Raw genomic sequence first — 18,830 nt, 5'->3', positions numbered from 1 at the left:
CAATTTCAGGATTGTTTTTGTTATACGCGTTCACAAAAAAATGGTACATTAAAATTAAGAAATAATATATCCCAAACAGTGATTTTATCGCTCAATAGCATCACTGTTTGGAGTTCGGGCGCAAGGAATTATATCACCATTACACATCATCTTAAAATTGCAGACAAAAGTATCTGTTGTTAAAATGTCACAGTATTCGGCAAATCAACATTCCACTCAAATCACCATAAAGCCGATTGCCTTCAAACAAAATAAAATCAACTTCCTACAGCAATAATTCAGAAATCAGAGTCGATTTAAATATTCACGATAAAATATGTCAGCCGTGGAAAAGAAAGGAGCTATTTTGCCGGAAAGAACCTACGGAAAAAACAATTTCAAAATTATAATACTATGATATAACAATTCATAAAAATGACCTACTTCATTTTTTCGATAAATTTATAGAGTGCAACCTATTGTTGAATATGTGTGCATTTCATTTCCTGCAAAATTTTCCAGTTCTTTATATTTAACCATAGCGCGACACGACTGACCGTTTGGTTTAGTTTCAGACTCGCTACTAAAACTGCTTCTATTCATAGATTTTCGGGCTTACACAATGTTCAGGTCACCTATTTATACATTTCGAATTCATGTGCAACAATAAAATACAAACATAACCCACAGGGTACTACAAAATAGTTAGTAATTCCCTGTAGAAGATACAAATGTAAGAAATAACTTACCGAATTTAAGTTTTTTTGTTTTCTTCCCAGCGGCTGAGATGTTGAATTTGTTCATGTTCTCATTCATTAATAAGACATAAGGCGAAACAAATATATGACTTTAATAGAAATGGGAAGGAATTCTTCGTTCCGAATTTATTTTTAGCTGTAAATCGAATGGATTAATTGATAAAAATCGGGTCCATGGACAAATGCTATTATATATTGTCGACTGAACATGGTAAATATGTAATGAAAATTTAAAAATAGTTACACTTTATATAACGATTTACAAATTATGTGAAGTCTAAATTATGAATGCTACGAATACACATTTTATTGAAAAGGTAAAAAAGAGAGGAAAAATGTACCAAAAAGAAAGATTCGCAAATATCAAAATTGTTAGTTTAAACTTATTAATCTAAACACATGCCCTATTAAATAAATAGATAAGTCAATACAATGAAATATAATTGCAAAAACAAATCAAAAAGGTATACGTTAACGGCATTGTGTGTAATTGTCCTTAAAACAATGGCAGTTTATCTTATAATCTATTTTGAACGATAAACGTATATGGTTTGTTTTAAATCGCATCGTTAACAAGTATGGAATCATATTTATAACAGAATAACATGGCAAATTCAACTTTAGTTAATTAATGGAATACTTACCAAAAGTAAGTAAATTTCACGCCTACATTTATGAGTTAATATTTTATTTTTTTATTTTTACTTTACTTTTTTGAGGTTTTATCAAATGATATTAATATGGTAAGGTTCAAACAATCGTGTGTTTACATGATGATTATACTGTCACTCGTATTTTGTTCAAAATATGGCAATGATAACCTGATGCTTACATTTGGGGAGGGGCACTGCGTCCATGGCCGAATAGTTAAGGTCTTTGACTTCTTCTATCAGGAGCTTTGGATTATTTCATATGTGGAAGCTATCCAGCGAGCTTACGGACCGTTGGTGGTTCTACTTAGGTGCCCCTTTGCGCCTGATATAATGCACGGAAGGGCACCTGTGGTCTTCCTCTACCAGTAAATCTGGAACGTCGCCATATGGCGTAAACTTTGTTGGTTTGACGTAAAACCCAATTATTTTTGTGGTATTATTTATTTGAAGCCTGTAACTTTTACCATTCAACCTTTTTTATAACATTACCTCTTTCTTTATAGCGGTCGATTCCAACCCATTATCTAAGCCTCGTTTTCATTTTCCTGTCGTGCATACCATCACCTGTTTATGGAGGTTTGTTAAATTAGTAATATAAAGTATGACATTTACAGTTTATAATGAATTTTTCTCGTTTTATTGCAATTGGAAGTTGGAGAAAATAAAAAAAAAATTATTAATTTTAAAGATACAAATGTACTTTATTTTACAATTTTTGTACAATATCATCACATGTAAATTAAAAGATGCGAAGCGTCAAATAAAGGATAACAAGTCATACATGTATTTGATTTTCGTATAATATAATGTAGTCTAAATATTTAATTGTTTCGCTCCTAAGTATTCAGATAAGGAATATGTTTTGTGATAGAATGTTAATGTTTTTTTACAAAAGAAAACCAAACTTTCATTGGACATGTTTGATTTCTTCAGCATCGTTAGAATGATAATTAAAGCTAACTGAATCAAGTCTTTATCGAAAGATGAGGTAAACACGTTTCGTTCATTAATAACATTTTGTGTGGCCAATACTTTTGCAGTATCCCTGGGGGATCCGTGTATGGCTAACAGTGATTGTAGCGACCTTGGAAATTCCGAGTGCACCCGAATATTTGATTGCGTCACCGGAAGTTGCACGTGTCAATCTGGATATGGAAACGAAACTGGAACTGGATGTAACAGTATGAATTTATGTATACTTTATTCTGCACAATTTTGACTCATTCCACTATATGGAATGTTTCCGTTAATTTGAGATAAAATAGAGATAAAAGGGTTGAATAATTTATGTCTAACCAACTAGTGCGTTTTGCAGGGTCCGTATTCGACAGCTGCATTTTATGGTGGCTGAATTGTGCCATTCGTATTTTAGCCCCGCGACCCCGCCAAGCGAAAAGTCGAAAATTAACAAGTTAAAATGGCGGGGTCGCGCAGCGAAAACACGCTAATTAGCGAGGGCGCGGGGCGAAGTTTGATAAATAAAACTTCGCCGCGCGGGGGCGCGAGAGAGATTAAAGAAATAAAACGGCGGGGGCGCGGAGCGAAAACACGCTTATTAGCGCCCTCGCTAATTAGTGTGTTTTCGCTCGGCGCCCCCGCCATTTTAACATGTTAGTTATCGACTTTTCGCTTGGCGGGCTCGCGGGACGAAAACACGCTAATATGCGGGGGCGCGCGGCTAAGTTTTTTTTTATTAAACTTCGCCCCGCGCCCCAGATAATTATCGTGTTTTCGTCCCGCGACCCCGCCGTTTTATATCTTAAATCTCGCACCGCGGCCCCGCGGGGCGAAGTTTTATTTATTAAACTTCGCCTCGCGCCCTCGCTAATTAGCGTGTTTTCGCTCCGCGCCCCGCCATTTAACATGTTAATTATCGACTTTTCGCTTGGTGGGGTCGCGGGACGAAAACATGCTAATTAGCGGGGGCGCTCGGCGAAGTTTTATTGATTAAACTTCGCCCCGCGACCCCGCTAATAAGCGTGTTTTCGCTCCGCGCCCCCGCCGTTTTATTTCTTAAAATTCGCCCCGCGCCCCCGCGCGGCGAAGTTTTATTTATTAAACTTCGCCCCGTGCCCTCGCTAATTAGCGTGTTTTCGCTGTCCCCCCCCCCCCCGCCATTTTAACTTGTTAATTTTCGACTTTTCGCTTGGCGGGGTCGCGGGGCGAAAACACGAATGGCACAAATCAGCCACCATAGCATTCAGTGTCTTAACGAGCGGAGGAACCCTTATTAAACGTATAATTCATTTAGTAGCATACTTGAAAATACACAACAAAAGAATCATATCCGGATGGTATTGATAAGTGTGACATTGTTTTTTCAAGAAATATTTTGTAATAAGAATACATTTACATCTACATCATACTGCTTCAAAATCGTAATCGATTACACTAAGCAGGCGCGTTGTCTGGGAATAGCTGTTAAAAACAAATATGTTAAGTGCAAATTTATAGACACAAGGTAAAAGCAAGTTAAAAAGAACTACAAGACTGAGATAAAAGTTAAAATCAAAGCTGGCTTAGAACTGTTAAAAAGGATGCAGCTGCCCTGTAAAGAGGTCTTAACTTGGACTAGCTTGTAAGGACACAGGAGACCATTCCACAGATGATTACATCTGGGGGATAATTAATAGGAGTGATATTGTGTCCTTGAATATGGAATTAAGTAGTTCAGGTTTCTAGTTGGTGTCAGGTGGTGATGGTCGACCCTCACAAGATTGTGTTGGATTTTGTAGAGCTGATGTAGCGCCTCTTTTCTGGGGTTTGCTAATTAAGTTCACTTATCATTATAGATACACTACTGGTGTGAATGTAGTCATTGTATACATATATGGCAGCTGACCTTTGAACTTGTTCTATTGAATATTCGAATGACATATAGCTAATATTTTATCGATATTTTAAAATACTCGTGCAAAATGTGCCCAGTGTAGATCAATTCATATTAATTGTCACTTTATCAAACAATGTCGTAATTGCTTTAATATTTTGGCACAGAGAATATATTTAAGTTATTCATTTTATATTTGTTTTGAGTCGAAAGTAAACGTAGATTTTTTTATATAGAGATATTAAGCAGTTTTAATGAGCCATGTCGGACGGGGTATTACTGTAATGAGGCTAACCAAATATGTGACACAACAACTGGTCGTTGTGCTTGCACCACGTGGTACGATTACCATTCGACGGCGAAAGCATGGGTTTTGAGGACTTACAAAATACTGAAAGAGTCTTGCGGAGGGCAGTATAACTTGCAATGTCTTCAACCGCTTCTTGATTCGGGTATAACTTTGAACGTTTATTTCATTTATTGTTACTCATGCAAATTTATTATCATTTGCTAAAAAGGGGGCTTGAACAATTCATTGTTCAGTGTGTATTTTATCAATATGTTTTGTGCAATTAATGAATGATTTTGCCGTTTATAAAACCATATTTCTATTGCAATTCTAACGTACATGGATTGTCAGTGCCGTATGCAATGTGAAAGTTACTTTCTTTGTTCAAATTTTTAAATACAATTTAAATGTTTTCATGAATATTAGCGTGAAATTGAATATTTGTTGTGTTTAAGCTGCACGCCTTCAGATGAGTAAAAATATGAATAAGAAAATCAAACTTGAGATAAAATGTTCTTAAATTTTAGGATGCTTTTGCGATTAAACACTGATTTTTCAGTATTTATACCTACATTTCTACTTCGTTACTTACGCAGTAATGGCTATTGTATGCATATTTTTACATTTTTTGTAAGTTAAGTGGGTTGTAAGTGTTATTGATAATGTGTAAATTGCTTCCTTTTGTTTCTTCAAAATATTATACTTTTAAAAACATTTTGAAAATTATCATGAAAAATAGCATAAATCTGCATGATTATACCTTATTTCAAATTGTAAAACACATATTCTTGGTGTTAGGGTTATTCAATTTTCGTTTTCAGGCGGGGAATGTGACGGAACTTGTGACTGTCGATCTGGATATGTCGCCGACACATCCGAATCTTACACCACTTGCAGAGCACGTGAGTTTAATATTCTTACTGCATTCCCGGCGATAAGAAAAATACTTAAATCTTTTATAAGTACTAGTATCCTCCCATAGTGTAATCTTAATTGTAAACATGGATGTAAACTCAGGAACCACTCTCTGCTTTATAGAGGATAGAATTGTCTCCATTCGATCACGTCATTTGACGTCATTTCCTGTCAGGCCTTTTGGTTATTATTTATCAAATTGCATATAGTTCCCAAATACACATGATAGTGCTGTGGGTACATTATATGGATCACATATTATTGCTTATAGCATCGACTATTTATAAAAGTAATTCAAAATTTATAGCAGTACGTGGTTATCTATTTCACAGTATATAAACGATTTGTACCCCAACCGGATCTTGTGAGAAGCTCTCAACATCAGTTCCGTACAAACAGGCGGGGTGACCCATAAAACTTTTTAAGACGGCTTGCATAAAATCTGTGACGGTATACAAACATTTGAATCATATTAAGAAATATTTTTTCTTTGCTTATAGATACATCTATAACCAGCGTCTTTATATTTATGCGCATTAAACGCTGTGCTCTTCGCTTCGTGTTTTGTTTATGTCAACACACGCCGATTACACAAGCAAATTTATGCCTAAAATTGTTTTATTTCACTTTAACTGATATCTGAATCTTAACTTTATTGTCTTACCCCGTGTTACCCCGTGTTACCGTGTTACCGCAAGGCACTTGTGTAGATATCTTTGAATATTGATAAAAACGTAGTAAATAATAGAGGCGAACATTCTGATAAATGTATCCGTCTTGTTAAAACAATTTTAATGATCTGTACCCTACTTGTGTTTTTACTGAACCATAACTTGCGAGTAACTTTTAATGATTTTTATTGTTTTTGTCCTATGTTCCAAATTACGTTTTGCAGAATATGAAGTTATTGTGTCACAAGAACATGATACACTTTTTAGTTCTATATAAGTAACCAATACTGCACATGAATGGACCTTCATCATGTTTTCACTTTCCGTGGATATACCAGCATGAAGTAGCTGATAATACGAATTAGGAAGAAAATTATTTCTTGACAGGAATTATCAACCAACAAATCTTATCTTCATTTACCATTCATTTTTCTTTGAAAAGATATAAGGCTAAGATACAACTATAAGTACTATAAACGTTACTACTATTAAGTTTAACGGCATTGTTGTTGGTTTTTGACGTGACCGTTGTATAACGTCACATATCAATCCATCCTCCTCGAAAGATCATTACAGGATTTTTTGGCAGATTACTTACTAATATTTCAACATGTTGAAAGCTTTTACACATACCAATGATTATAATATGCTTTTTTAAACACGTTTTATATTCTCATAAATGCCTTGGTTTTCTTTTTTCTGACATGCACGACTAGGATTACTCTTAAGGAATCATTTTAAGGAGTTACCTGCATATTGTTTATAAATGTCTAAAAGGTAGTTTTCACTCTTGCAAGTTTATTTCCACTTATTTTTTATATAGTTTACAGGCTTGCCAGTGTCTAAGATAGCTTGTTAGTTTTCTTTTCACATAACTTAAAAAGTTTATCATTGGCTATTATAAGTTATTTTACGTCAAAAGATATATAAAAAAATTCAGTTCCTTTCTATAAATTGCCATAAACATGTATTTCAGATGGATTTGGGTGAATCATTTGAAGTTGAGGGTCTTGACAGTAGCTTTCGTGTGAATAAAAAACCATAAATGTGGGATCTTTGAAATAAGTTGTCAAAAGTTAAAACTTAAACTCTTCGTCATTTGTACTGAAAACGTATCTTTTGTCGATATGTGAACATCTTTAACAGACGTTTTGATTTTTTGACATTTCTTGATTCAAGTTCTTCTTGTCTTGAAATTTTGACTGTTTTTGTAATATCATTTGCTTTTTAAGTCCTTTTTAATTTTTTCAGTTCTTTTGGAATAATTATAAATTCTTTTGAGTATGATTTTAATGTTTCTGTTATTGTTGTCAAACAGTGAGCTTTTGCTCTGATGTCGAAATTATGAACAATAGTGTTTCCGATTTTTTTTAATAGAAAGGGGGCAATGAAGACAACTGAATTCTTCCAATTTGCCTTCAATAAACAAATAAATACGTTAAATAATTAAAGTTCTCTCTATTAAATCTTTTAAAATACTCACAAGTCAGGGTACAGATAAAATTCGTAAACTCACAAGTAGGGTTCACAATCACCAGCAAGTAACGTTCAGTTTACAGAATTGACCTCCGTGGTTAAACTCTTAATTTAATGTTCAAAATGCAGCAATATTTTTTGCAGATGACTAAATTTTCGTTTGTTATTGATTATTTTAGTAGTTCGATATAACAACTCAATGTTTAACTAAATAAACCTCGAAATAAGACGGATTCTTGCTAGTGTTCAGTGTTGATCACCTGAAAGCAGTTCGTGAGTTTCGATTATTTTATAGCTTTGATGCTAACATTTATATTTTGCATAACTAAAACACTGAATAAAGTTTCTCTTCTACGATGTAAATATAGATTTATTAACCTAACGTTCATAAGTATCAATATAAATACTAATATATCAAACAAGTTAAGCGTCAGAACATGGCTGACTCTGACATCTTCTCACAAGATCCGGTTGGGGTTCAAATGGTTTATATACTGTGTATTTGTACGAAGGGTGAAATCAGATAGCCGAGCCTAAGTGTTTGGATGTTCTTTCTGACGAAAGCACAACGCATTCCATGTCGTCCTCAGAAAAAAAGTTAACAATATGCCAGCAAGTTAACATCATTGAAACATTGCTTTCTTTATCCTCAAGTAGTCGTTTCTGTAAGTGCACTAGGACTGACATATAGACATATATACATTGAATGTGTTATAGTGAAAATTTATTTTATTACATATTCAAAAAAAGAATTTGAATATTTGGCTGAAAATTAAGTTTTGAATTCTCAAATTTAATGAAGTCAACTTCGAGTTTTAATTTTTACTTTTGTAGGTTACCGGAGTGCAGATATCTTTCACTCGCCATCTGCAGTTAATCAATTTTTTTTCTCTTTCAGCGAGATGGGGTGAAAGTTGTCAGTGGTTACCACAGTGTGTTATTTCGTTCGATACTAAGACGATATCAGACGACACTTCAAACAATGTGCCCACGTGCAGGAACAATATTTGCTCGTGCCCTCCATCCCACGACCATAGATATGTAAATGGGTACCATCTTTGCCTTAGTAAGTTTAAAGCCACAGATTTAACAATTGATATTTAGATCAAATCACATATCTTATAGATGAAAGTTCGTCATTACATTTTACACCGGACTAGATCACTCTCTGACATATATTTTACTTTGTGATATCTATGTGATTTACATGATGTGCCTCTTCATTTTGTTTCTCTCGACATGTACATATAAGTTTTATTCACTTTGCCTTTGATTATGTATTCAAATCATTGTTTTGTGGACGAGGAGTTATGCTTAAGTCTTGGGAAAAAGAAACACTTGCTCTTTTCTGTCCTCTAATGAAAGGATATATAGTTAGGGAAGCTATCAAGCTAGCTTTCGGTGGTTCTACTCACGTGCGTTTTCGTGCCAAAAATAATGCACGGAAAAGCACATGAGGTCTTCTTCCACCAGAAAAGCAGAAAAGCTGGAATGTCGCCATATTACCTATACTGTTGGTGCAACGTAAAACCCAATCAATGATAAAGAATATATTTCTGTGATATCATATATAAAAAAAACATTTTATTTATTTATTTATTTATTTATTTATTTATAATTGACACAATTAAGCGTTTCTATTACAAAAAGATGAACTGGTAAAAAGTAAACAATAATGATCAGAAAATGTAAAAAGTTTGAACGTAATAGTGAATTGCAAAGTTTTAACTGCTTGCTGCCGGAGAAGCAACTAAAATGAAATTTTTCATTTACATATTAACATTTTCAGATAAAGTTGACGATGGATTTGAGCGGTATAAAATCGGTGAAAATTGTACACACTTCAGCGAATGTGAAAGTTTCTTATGTGTAAAATGTCCTGGTTCATCAAGCGGGATATGCATGCAAGGTATGTCATTCCTTAAAGAGTTAAATATGTCATTTTCAGTAAAATTGCCAAATGGTCGAAAATGCAATTTACCAATGATTTAAGGAAAACTCTCGATACCTCTAATTTACCGCTCTCTATATTTAAATAAGTAAATATACCGACGCGTTATAGAAAACTCTTGGGACGTTGTTTTAAAGAAGACTTAACAGTCACATGATGCACTTTTTTCCAAGCTAAAATTACTGAAACAGAATAATTTTATTGTTGTTGTTTTTTTCCAACAGAAGATATAACTTGAAGGACGCTTTAAAATAATCTTTATATATTATTAAAGTTGGTTTTCTATTGTAATAATGTGTTTATTATACTGATGGAGACTTTTTACAAAACATGTACTGGCTGAAAAATGTTCAAACAGTACAAACTAAAATAAAATCGAGGAGATTGTTTACAATTATAGACCTCTTAAATAATATTGATCAGAGCTTTTTTGAAACCTTAATGAAAGATAAGATGAAATCATCCTTGTCTGAAGGTTTTCTGATTGTGTATCATGCTATGTAATTGAGAGTTGAAATTATTACTAATGCTGTTCATTCTTAAATTTTTTTACCTCTCGAACACTTATTTTCTTGGAAATATTGTTAATAAATGTGGTTTGAACAGTATTTTTTATTTACTCATTTTTATTAATATAAATGATCAAAATGCTATTCTTTGTATGTTTTTGTGATATCTTGACCATTCTTTGTATATTTGTAAATGACCAAGATATTTTGTATGCAGATATGCCAAAAAAATGTGTATTTTGCTCAAAGGGACTGACTCCATATTGATGTTTTTTGACATGATGGGACTGGAAGTAATTTTCAAAATTAATGTTCCATTTGATCTAGGTCTATACCATACCAAAAGCTTGTGTGCAAAATTTCAGATCTTTCGATCGCTTCAAAGTTTTTCCCAAATAATTATTCTAATTGAATGTGTAAAATGACCAAAAATAGAAAATCCCTGCAATGCTTTATCAAATCGGGCAAAGATTGCTTCAAACATACGGTTTTCAATTTACTTCTGAGTGTGTGTGTTTTTTTTCTTTTGCATATCTTTCTGTTTTAAGTGACCCAGCTGATCTATATAAAACATTCAACTATAATGCTTTTAGCCTTTTGGATCTTAAGGCCGGTATTCCATTCATACGGGAGCGCGACGTGAACGTTTTGCGTGAGCGTGAGGCTTGAGTTTTCACGCTCTCACTATTCCATTCATCCGGATAACGTGGAAACATTTGTTGGAAAGAAAATATGTCAATACAAAAGCGTCATTTAATTCATGCTCACGCCGATAAGGAATACATACAATAGAAAATTGTTTGTTTGATTTTTCACGTACGCGCTTCACGTTTACGCTAAACGTTCCCGTATAGATGGAATACCGGCCTAATGCACGTGTAAAAGTTATTCAATGTCACCGTTACTAGCAAAAACATTGGATTTATTTAGTCATAGGAAAACTCAATTGTTTCCTTACGATAAACGTATGTATATTGCTTTTTATCAAACAGATATTCAAGATAAAGGTATTCTTGCATGTTTTTACACTTTTTATTGTAACATTTTTTTGTAGAACAGAGAAAGTTTTCAACTTTATATGCATGTTTTAAGAGCAAATAAATGCATGAGTTTTGGTGATCCACTTAAATTATTAATTTAAAGCACTTTACACTTATGTGTTTTTTTTGTTGAAATGAATTCCATATAGCTAAGATTTATAAAAAAGACTGGAAGAATATAAGATGCATGGGTTGGAATCTTGTCACGGCATAATGCATGTATGTACTAATGATGATCGAGTACAAGACATGGTTCATGATTTTTTAATTACTAAACTCAGAAACTATCATATTACGTGTATATAACTCTTTCCGGTACATGCAACTTAAGATATTTGAGCCCTCAAGAGCTCGTTTATACTCGACACAATTCGGCAATTGTGACAAGTCGCAACAAACTAGTGTTATTTTACAGAGAGGTAAAACGAAGCCGAATGCATGCGAATCATTATGGAATTAATGTAATATCTACATATAATCACATTAACAAGCATTGAAATTATAACATTTCCGAAAATGTTAGTTTGTACTTATCATGTCAGCATAGTACATAGTAAAAACTTTTTTCATACCATACTGTAGTGCTTGCCATGAAAAAGGCAGATACCTGAGCAGAACCACCGACCTTCCATAAGATAGTTGGGTAGCTCTCTCACATAAAATAATCGGAGACGCTGGCCATGCTCGAATTACAGCGGTGAGAGGGCAAGTGCTTTTAGGCCAAAGACCTTAACCACTGGCCACGGACGCCTTTTCTATTTGCTTTGCTCCTATATATTTTTTCTGTATTATTCTGATACATGACAGAATATCATGCTTTATTTATTTATTCATTTCAGATTCGGGAGTCTCTAGTTTAGGACTGTTCTCATCCATAACTTGGGTAATAATACTACTGCAAATAATTGCCGGAGATTTCTGATGATCTTCTGTACTTTAGCCGTCAACAAATAGGAAGTTATCAGAAAATACCGAATGATAATAACATTTAAATATACATGTATACCAGTATTTTATTCATCATCATCATCACCATCATCATCATTACCGGTATTTGATTCATCATCATCATCATAATCATCATCATCATATACATTTTGCATTACATGTGAATTTACTTATTTTGAGTTTAAAATTATTAACACTGTTTTCTTTCAATCAAACATAATCATATACAATATTCATGTATAATTTCAATCAAATATAAAAAAATGACTGAGTAGAAAGTCACAAGTATTTTTAAGAAAGGTTTTCCTTTATTTATTGTTGTTGTTGTTTTTCGAGCTTGTCATCTTTATTATGATCAACTCTGTAATCATCATCAGGTACACAATTTTATAATATGCGAGAGGTAGTAGGTAATGAGCAAGCTATTTGATGTTTGTTGAACAGTCTAATGTAAATAAAATAAATCCACCAGTATTTGCAAATACTTTATTTATACGTTAAAAATTTAATATTTATAAAATCATTTCATGCATTTATATGTGAAACATTTATACAATTGTGTATCTTCTTTGATGTTAATGTTACTTCACAGTGTATTGCATTTTGTAAATAAACAAACTGTAATAACATATATCTGAAATTATGTTGTTTAATGGGATCACTTTGTTTCCAGATTTTTATCAATAAACTAGAGAAGTAGATTTGCCCGATATTGCACGTGATTTACGTGCAGTATGTCTTTCCTTTTCAGAAGGCTGTCGGTGATTTTGTCATGCGTATGTCACATCAGCTTGCATATCCTTGTAAAGTCAATTTAATTATCTGATTTATAACTTAAGATGGGAACTTAAAAGTACGATACCAAATACATATCTTCACACACTTAATTGGCCAGTAATAATGCCTTTTTCTCTCTTTTTATTAAAAATACATTGACATATAAATGTTTAAACACATGTGTGTAGCTGATGGACCTATTAAATATACCCAAAATATATCAAATCTTTAAAAACTTCTAATCTCTATGTATAAAGTGCCAAATGATGAAATCATAATATTATCGGCATTACATAACAAATTAATTTCATACTTAGTTTGCCCTCTATTAACACTGTTGCTTTGATGAGTAACATTCTATGCTTAATACGAGACATATTGCAATATCTCTACACTTACAGCTTTGACATAGTTGATAAAAATATGCATCCTGTTCGAAGCTAACTTCAAAATTGGTGAGCATAAAACGTGCACTGTCCAGATAATATATATAACAAAATAACAAACAACATAATGACATTTACGTAACTTGCGTCCAATCTTGAATTTATCCAAGCGTATATGTCATTGTTTTATTTGAGTAATGCTGTATATATATATATATATATATATATATATAACATCATCACAAATCAGAACATGAGATTCAAACGCTGGTCTTTTTCGGAGCTCCTCAGCAAACATGCAAAGCCCAAAAGTTCCTCCCAGTGACTATGCCATCTGATCCTGAATGTCAATCATGTTCCCTTGGTTAGATACAATCTCAACTTTTCGGCCATTTCCGTCAGTCTTCGGATAAGGAAGTATGAATACACAGAACGGATACGGTATTTCGGAGAAACCTAACATGTAAACAAGCAATTTAATACTAGGAGTTAAAGACTATATTTATACCAATATATCAAGTAAAAGTCCACCTTCAAAGATATGACAGTAAACAAAACATTATTTCTATACTTCTTACTATGGTTAAGTACAAAATGCCAATCTGTTGACATTAAGTCGGATTTGTTTACAATTGTTCATCAATGGGCATATTTGAATTAAAAATGGTTGTCAGACATATTTCCAATCATAGTTGTACCGAAATAAACTATATTTCCCTTAAGATGTCAAATATTTATATTCGTTTTTCATTATCGAAGATAACATTCTCTGTTTCTGTTTACATCTGAAACCACGTGGTAGATCTACTGTCAAACCGTATTGTTTCCGAGGTTATTATGAATTATAGCCGAGAATGTTCCGATTGGGTTAGATATTTTTCTGCTAAATATTTATCTATTGTCACATTTATCACAACTGAGATTCGTGTTCTGGTGATTTGGTTTTGTATATATCAACAACTGATTGAGAATTAAGCCTTGTCAAAATACAGTTTACAACAATTTAAGAAATACATTGCATGACACAAAATGAAGAATCCATAGCTATTATCACTCTATTTATGACTGAAATTTTGTGAGTTACACTTTTGATACAAGAAGCTTCGTATATTGTTTCGTTGTAAAATGAAGTACATTTATTACGTCTTTTTAATTTACCTGAATCACATTTACAACTATCTAATACTTTAGTTGATAATTCACATTCTGTCGTGTTCTTTTTGTGATAACACCAGTCTGTTAAATCATTGACACCACAGCACTTAAAATGTTTTTGTTATTGTAACCAGCAGTGATCACGTGACGTAAATTCTCTTTTCTCACCCATGGCGAAATCTAGATGTTTTGCCATGGAATTTGGTAAACGTGATGTTGCCAGGTTGTCAAGGACAACAGCAGATAACACATTGGCAATCTCTAGAGAAAAAACCATACCTAGACCAACAACGAAATACCGGACATGACAGTTGATGTGCAAACAATTTGTCCCGATTATACTTAACAATGCAACAATCACTGAACTTGCACCTGAAGCAGCATGTGTGTAAATTGACGTGTAATATTTTTGCAGAAATGTGCATCCTATGAAGTTTGTCATCAATAGCCAAATTGACGTTGATATTTGCACCAAGCCATGTAACACCGCACTTTGGGGTCAAACGCACTTTGGGGTCCGACCCTAAAGTGCGTTACGTACTTTGCGGTCCGACCCCAGAGTGCGTTACGCACTTTGGGGTGCAATTTTGATCCCAAAGTGCGTTAAACAGGTACATGTGCATTTTTTAACATCAGACAAGGGACGCACTTTGGGGTCATAAAAGGTCAATCAATAAAAATGAACTTTCATGACGTTTTAAATGATAAACTGTAGTCAAAGCCAATGGTAAACATAAGTCAAGGTACAAAATAGACGCAAGACATGTGCCCTGAATTACAGTAAAATCGATGGGAATTTGAAATGATCTTGATCAGTTAGTGAAGAACTTTCATCAAATAATTCTTTTTTGTATCAAGTAATAAGCTCAAAATATTTTTTTTTCTCTCGCATTTCCAGTTATTTTAAAAGAATGTACACCTTTCATTAACTCCATTGTTTTAGTTAATTGCATCATTTTTCCGTTTTTTTATTTTCACATTTTATAGAAATATGATAGTCTTATAAATCCTGGAAAATTTAAATAACACATTTCAGTAAATAAATGTGCCTGTTAAAATGTTGAAAGATACGGTGGCACAAATGTGACATGTGTGTGTTTTTATTTATCTCGTGTGCACGAGATACTATGTCGTGGCCACAAGTTACTAATTATAAGTCGTGGCCACGAGAAAGCTAAGTCGTGGCAACGAGATACTAATAACTGTGTCGTGGCCACGAGATACTATGTCGAGGCCACGAGATACTATGTCGTGGCCACAACATACTATGTCGTTGCCAAGAAATACTATGTCTGACTGGTCAATAATTTTACATTTAGCGTCACTGTGACCCTGATTTTTGACCCAATGACCTCGAAATTATTAGATGTCATCTACTGATCAGGTGCAATGATCTTCCTGGGTTATATAAACCATTGCTTATCCCTTCTAAAGTATTCACCAGACAAAGATTTGTGAAGTGTCATGGTTACCTTGACCATTGACCTCAAACATCCTTATAGGCTATATACTGTCCATGGGCAATGTCCCTTCCAAATAAAATAAACCAGGACTTATTCCTCCTCATGTTATAAACAAGGTTAACGTATAAACAAGGTTAACATGCCGCAGTACGTACAAACCCAACAAAGGACTTTAGTTAAAATTATTGTCTGATGGACCTTGGAAGGTGATTTTCTAATATGATCCTTAAGACAAGTTCAAGGTAAATATCTTCAGTATTTTCCAAGATTAATGTTGCATGTAAAAGTAAGTTGTTAAGTTTAAAAACTTTTTCATAATATTATATAATATTCTGATTGGTTAATTATCTCGTTCCCACGAAGTACTGTTGTTTTATCACTCAATTTTGTCAAAATAACAAGGCCGAGTGATTAACGCTTCGGACTAGTAATCTATTGATCGCTAGCCGCATGGGTTCAAACCCCGTCAGGGCTAGTCGTTGTTTCCTTGAGCAAGACACTTTACACTCATTGTTCAGTACTGGTTGGTTCCAGGAACGGATTCGAAAGTGTGACTATAAGCTTATAGCTTCCTATACAATCGAACTAAAATAAATTCTGTATAAACTAAAATAATTCCATTTTTGTAAGTCCTTGAATATACATGTATACAAATTTGATATGGACATGCATATGAAAAGAACTTTTATTTATATGTTAATCATACTTCTTTCTTATAAGAGAATATAAAAAATATCCACAAAATAAATTGCAAATAGAGCAAGCAAAGGGGGAACTCATAAAGACTTATGATTTAAAGGAACGCCCCTTAGGTCCAAAAAGCCTAAAGGACAAAATTTTGCATTTCTGACATAGATCGCCTGGGGTAATTGATACAGAAAGATCTGCAAAAGGTCTTATTATTGTGCTATTCTTGGCCCGATTTTAGTAAAACGCGTTGCAACCCTTTTCAATTTCAGACAATTTTTCATAATTATAGTAATTTGTAATTTTTAAAAATCGGAATGAAGGTTTATAAAAATGAAATTAGAATTTGAGTCTTGTCAATAATACATTTTCATCTCTGAACAATACATCTAATTCAACGAATAATCTTCCAAGTGAACAACATTGCGTGTCAGCAAATGACATTTTCCCATAGTAATTTTCAAAAATAAGACTTAGACTTGGAATTTTGGCAACGATTGTCCTCCATATGTGTATGTACCTACATACGTGTACATTTCTTTTAAGCTCATCTTTAGAAACGTTAGTCAACTTCCATTAATTTGTTTCCATGCAATTACAGGCCGAAACAGCCCCTCCTTTATTAGGAAAGAGGAACTCTACGAAATAAACATAAAGAATAATGTTAAAAAAGAATGAGTAATCAAGTGAATTATTACACTATATATACACAGCATAAAAATCGAATGCCAACATATTTGACGTTAATAAATTAAATGACTTCAGAAAAATTATATCTACGCTGAATGTAGTTCAACATATTTTTATCAATTCTCGTTTTAGCAGCATGTTGAAATTGAATAAGATATGAATCTACTTACATTACAGTAGAACGATGTACAGTTTATCATTCAAATGCAGTGTAACTAATTAATCTGGCCTAGCGATCTTCCTGACTATATTCCTGCGCATTTGAACTCGAATCGTAAATAAATCTATAACAATGCATTCAAAAGTGATATCTATTTCCTTACTGAAGGATATAATATTTTGGAAAATGTTATTCTTACACACAATGTTGTTCACTTGTAAAATATTTGTTAAATTTAAAATGTTTTGATTCAATGATAAACCAGATCAGACATGAGACCTTAATATCAACAAGACTATGACTCTAACTCCATTAAAGGTCATACATTTATCAATTTCAAAAATACCCTGTCGTTACATTTTGAGATCAATGAGAGATATTAAAGTAACTACACTAAGGTTAATTTTATATTAATTTTATATTAATATTTTCTTAACATGTATGTTCCATTTGATGTAGGTCTAGACCAATATATTGTTCCCAAAAGTTCTTCATTCCATTTTCCAAGGATAACTAATTATTATGAATGTGAAAAATGATCTGAAATCGAAATGCGTTTTAACAATTTTTTCTAAAATCGGGCCAAGAAAAGCATATCTGTATTAAGTACCCCAAGCGATCTTTGTAAGAAACGCAATGTTTTAGGCTTTCAGACCTCAGGGGAGTTGTTATAAATCAGTCTTTATGGGTTCTCCCTTTGCTTGCTCTTTTTGAAAAATATGAAGCCTATTTTGTATATTTGATGTTATATTCTCCTTTAAGAAAGAAGTCTTATTAATATAGACTTCTTTTCGTGTGCATACGCATATAAATGGAATGATTTTGACAACAATGTGTGATAATACAACAATTATTTATTGTCTGGAACAGTCCTCAAAAAGGTTTTCTTTCTTATAAGATTATACATATAATAGATGTATGACTAACAAATCCACATGCAATACCTCTTCATCAAATTCAATTATTTTCCTCCCGTGAAATACAGAATTATTAAAATTGCGGCCGCTTATATCACACAAAGCATGGTCTAATATTAACCTCCGCTCAAAATAACGAAATAAGGTCGGATGGTGTGAATTTTTCTTCTTCTAGAATTGTTTTTTTTTATATTACAAATATTAAAACAAGCGATCATAGATATATTAAAAAAATATTGTCATCAAAATTTAACTATGATTTTTAACTTATTTTTTAGCTCAAGATTTCATGTATTTATGAGAAATTCATCTGAAATTGAAAGCTACCAGTTGGGAAAACAGATTTTGATATTTTTGTTAATATCAATGAAATTGCACTTGAAATGGTTAAGAATAAAATGAAAAGAAAATTTGTTTATTTGTTGTTTAAGATATTATTTTATTTCATCTTACACAAAAACAAACAAATGTCCTCTATAGAAATAAGTTATTGTTCAAACAATACAACTTTTAAGTTTAATTTACATTTATTGCGGTATCCTTGACATAGTGAATTAAAGAAAATATTTGTACAAT

At 32.9% G+C, this 18,830-nt stretch overlaps 2 protein-coding genes across 2 annotated transcripts in view; one reads left to right on the top strand and one right to left on the bottom strand.

Annotated features, from left to right (window-relative positions):
- LOC132725919 (kidney mitochondrial carrier protein 1-like) overlaps positions 1–18,830 on the bottom strand; it is a 263,207-nt gene that overhangs the window by 175,446 nt on the left and 68,931 nt on the right. The gene's annotated exons all lie outside the window — the stretch shown is intronic.
- LOC132725899 (multiple epidermal growth factor-like domains protein 6) lies at positions 1,281–11,531 on the top strand. Its single transcript, XM_060711091.1, has 8 exons — positions 1,281–1,386; positions 1,894–1,966; positions 2,431–2,571; positions 4,457–4,672; positions 5,331–5,411; positions 8,470–8,637; positions 9,361–9,480; positions 11,353–11,531. The coding sequence occupies exons 1-8, from the start codon at positions 1,369–1,371 to the stop codon at positions 11,529–11,531; spliced, it is 996 nt and encodes a 331-aa protein (XP_060567074.1). The 5' UTR covers positions 1,281–1,368.

Source organism: Ruditapes philippinarum, unplaced genomic scaffold, assembly GCF_026571515.1.
Source record: "Ruditapes philippinarum isolate M1 unplaced genomic scaffold, ASM2657151v2 ctg27_1_1_1_1, whole genome shotgun sequence".
In the NCBI taxonomy this organism is placed as follows: domain Eukaryota; kingdom Metazoa; phylum Mollusca; class Bivalvia; order Venerida; family Veneridae; genus Ruditapes; species Ruditapes philippinarum.
The sequence above is the reverse complement of the archived record's forward strand: the minus strand, read 5'-3'. Positions and strand labels throughout refer to the sequence as shown.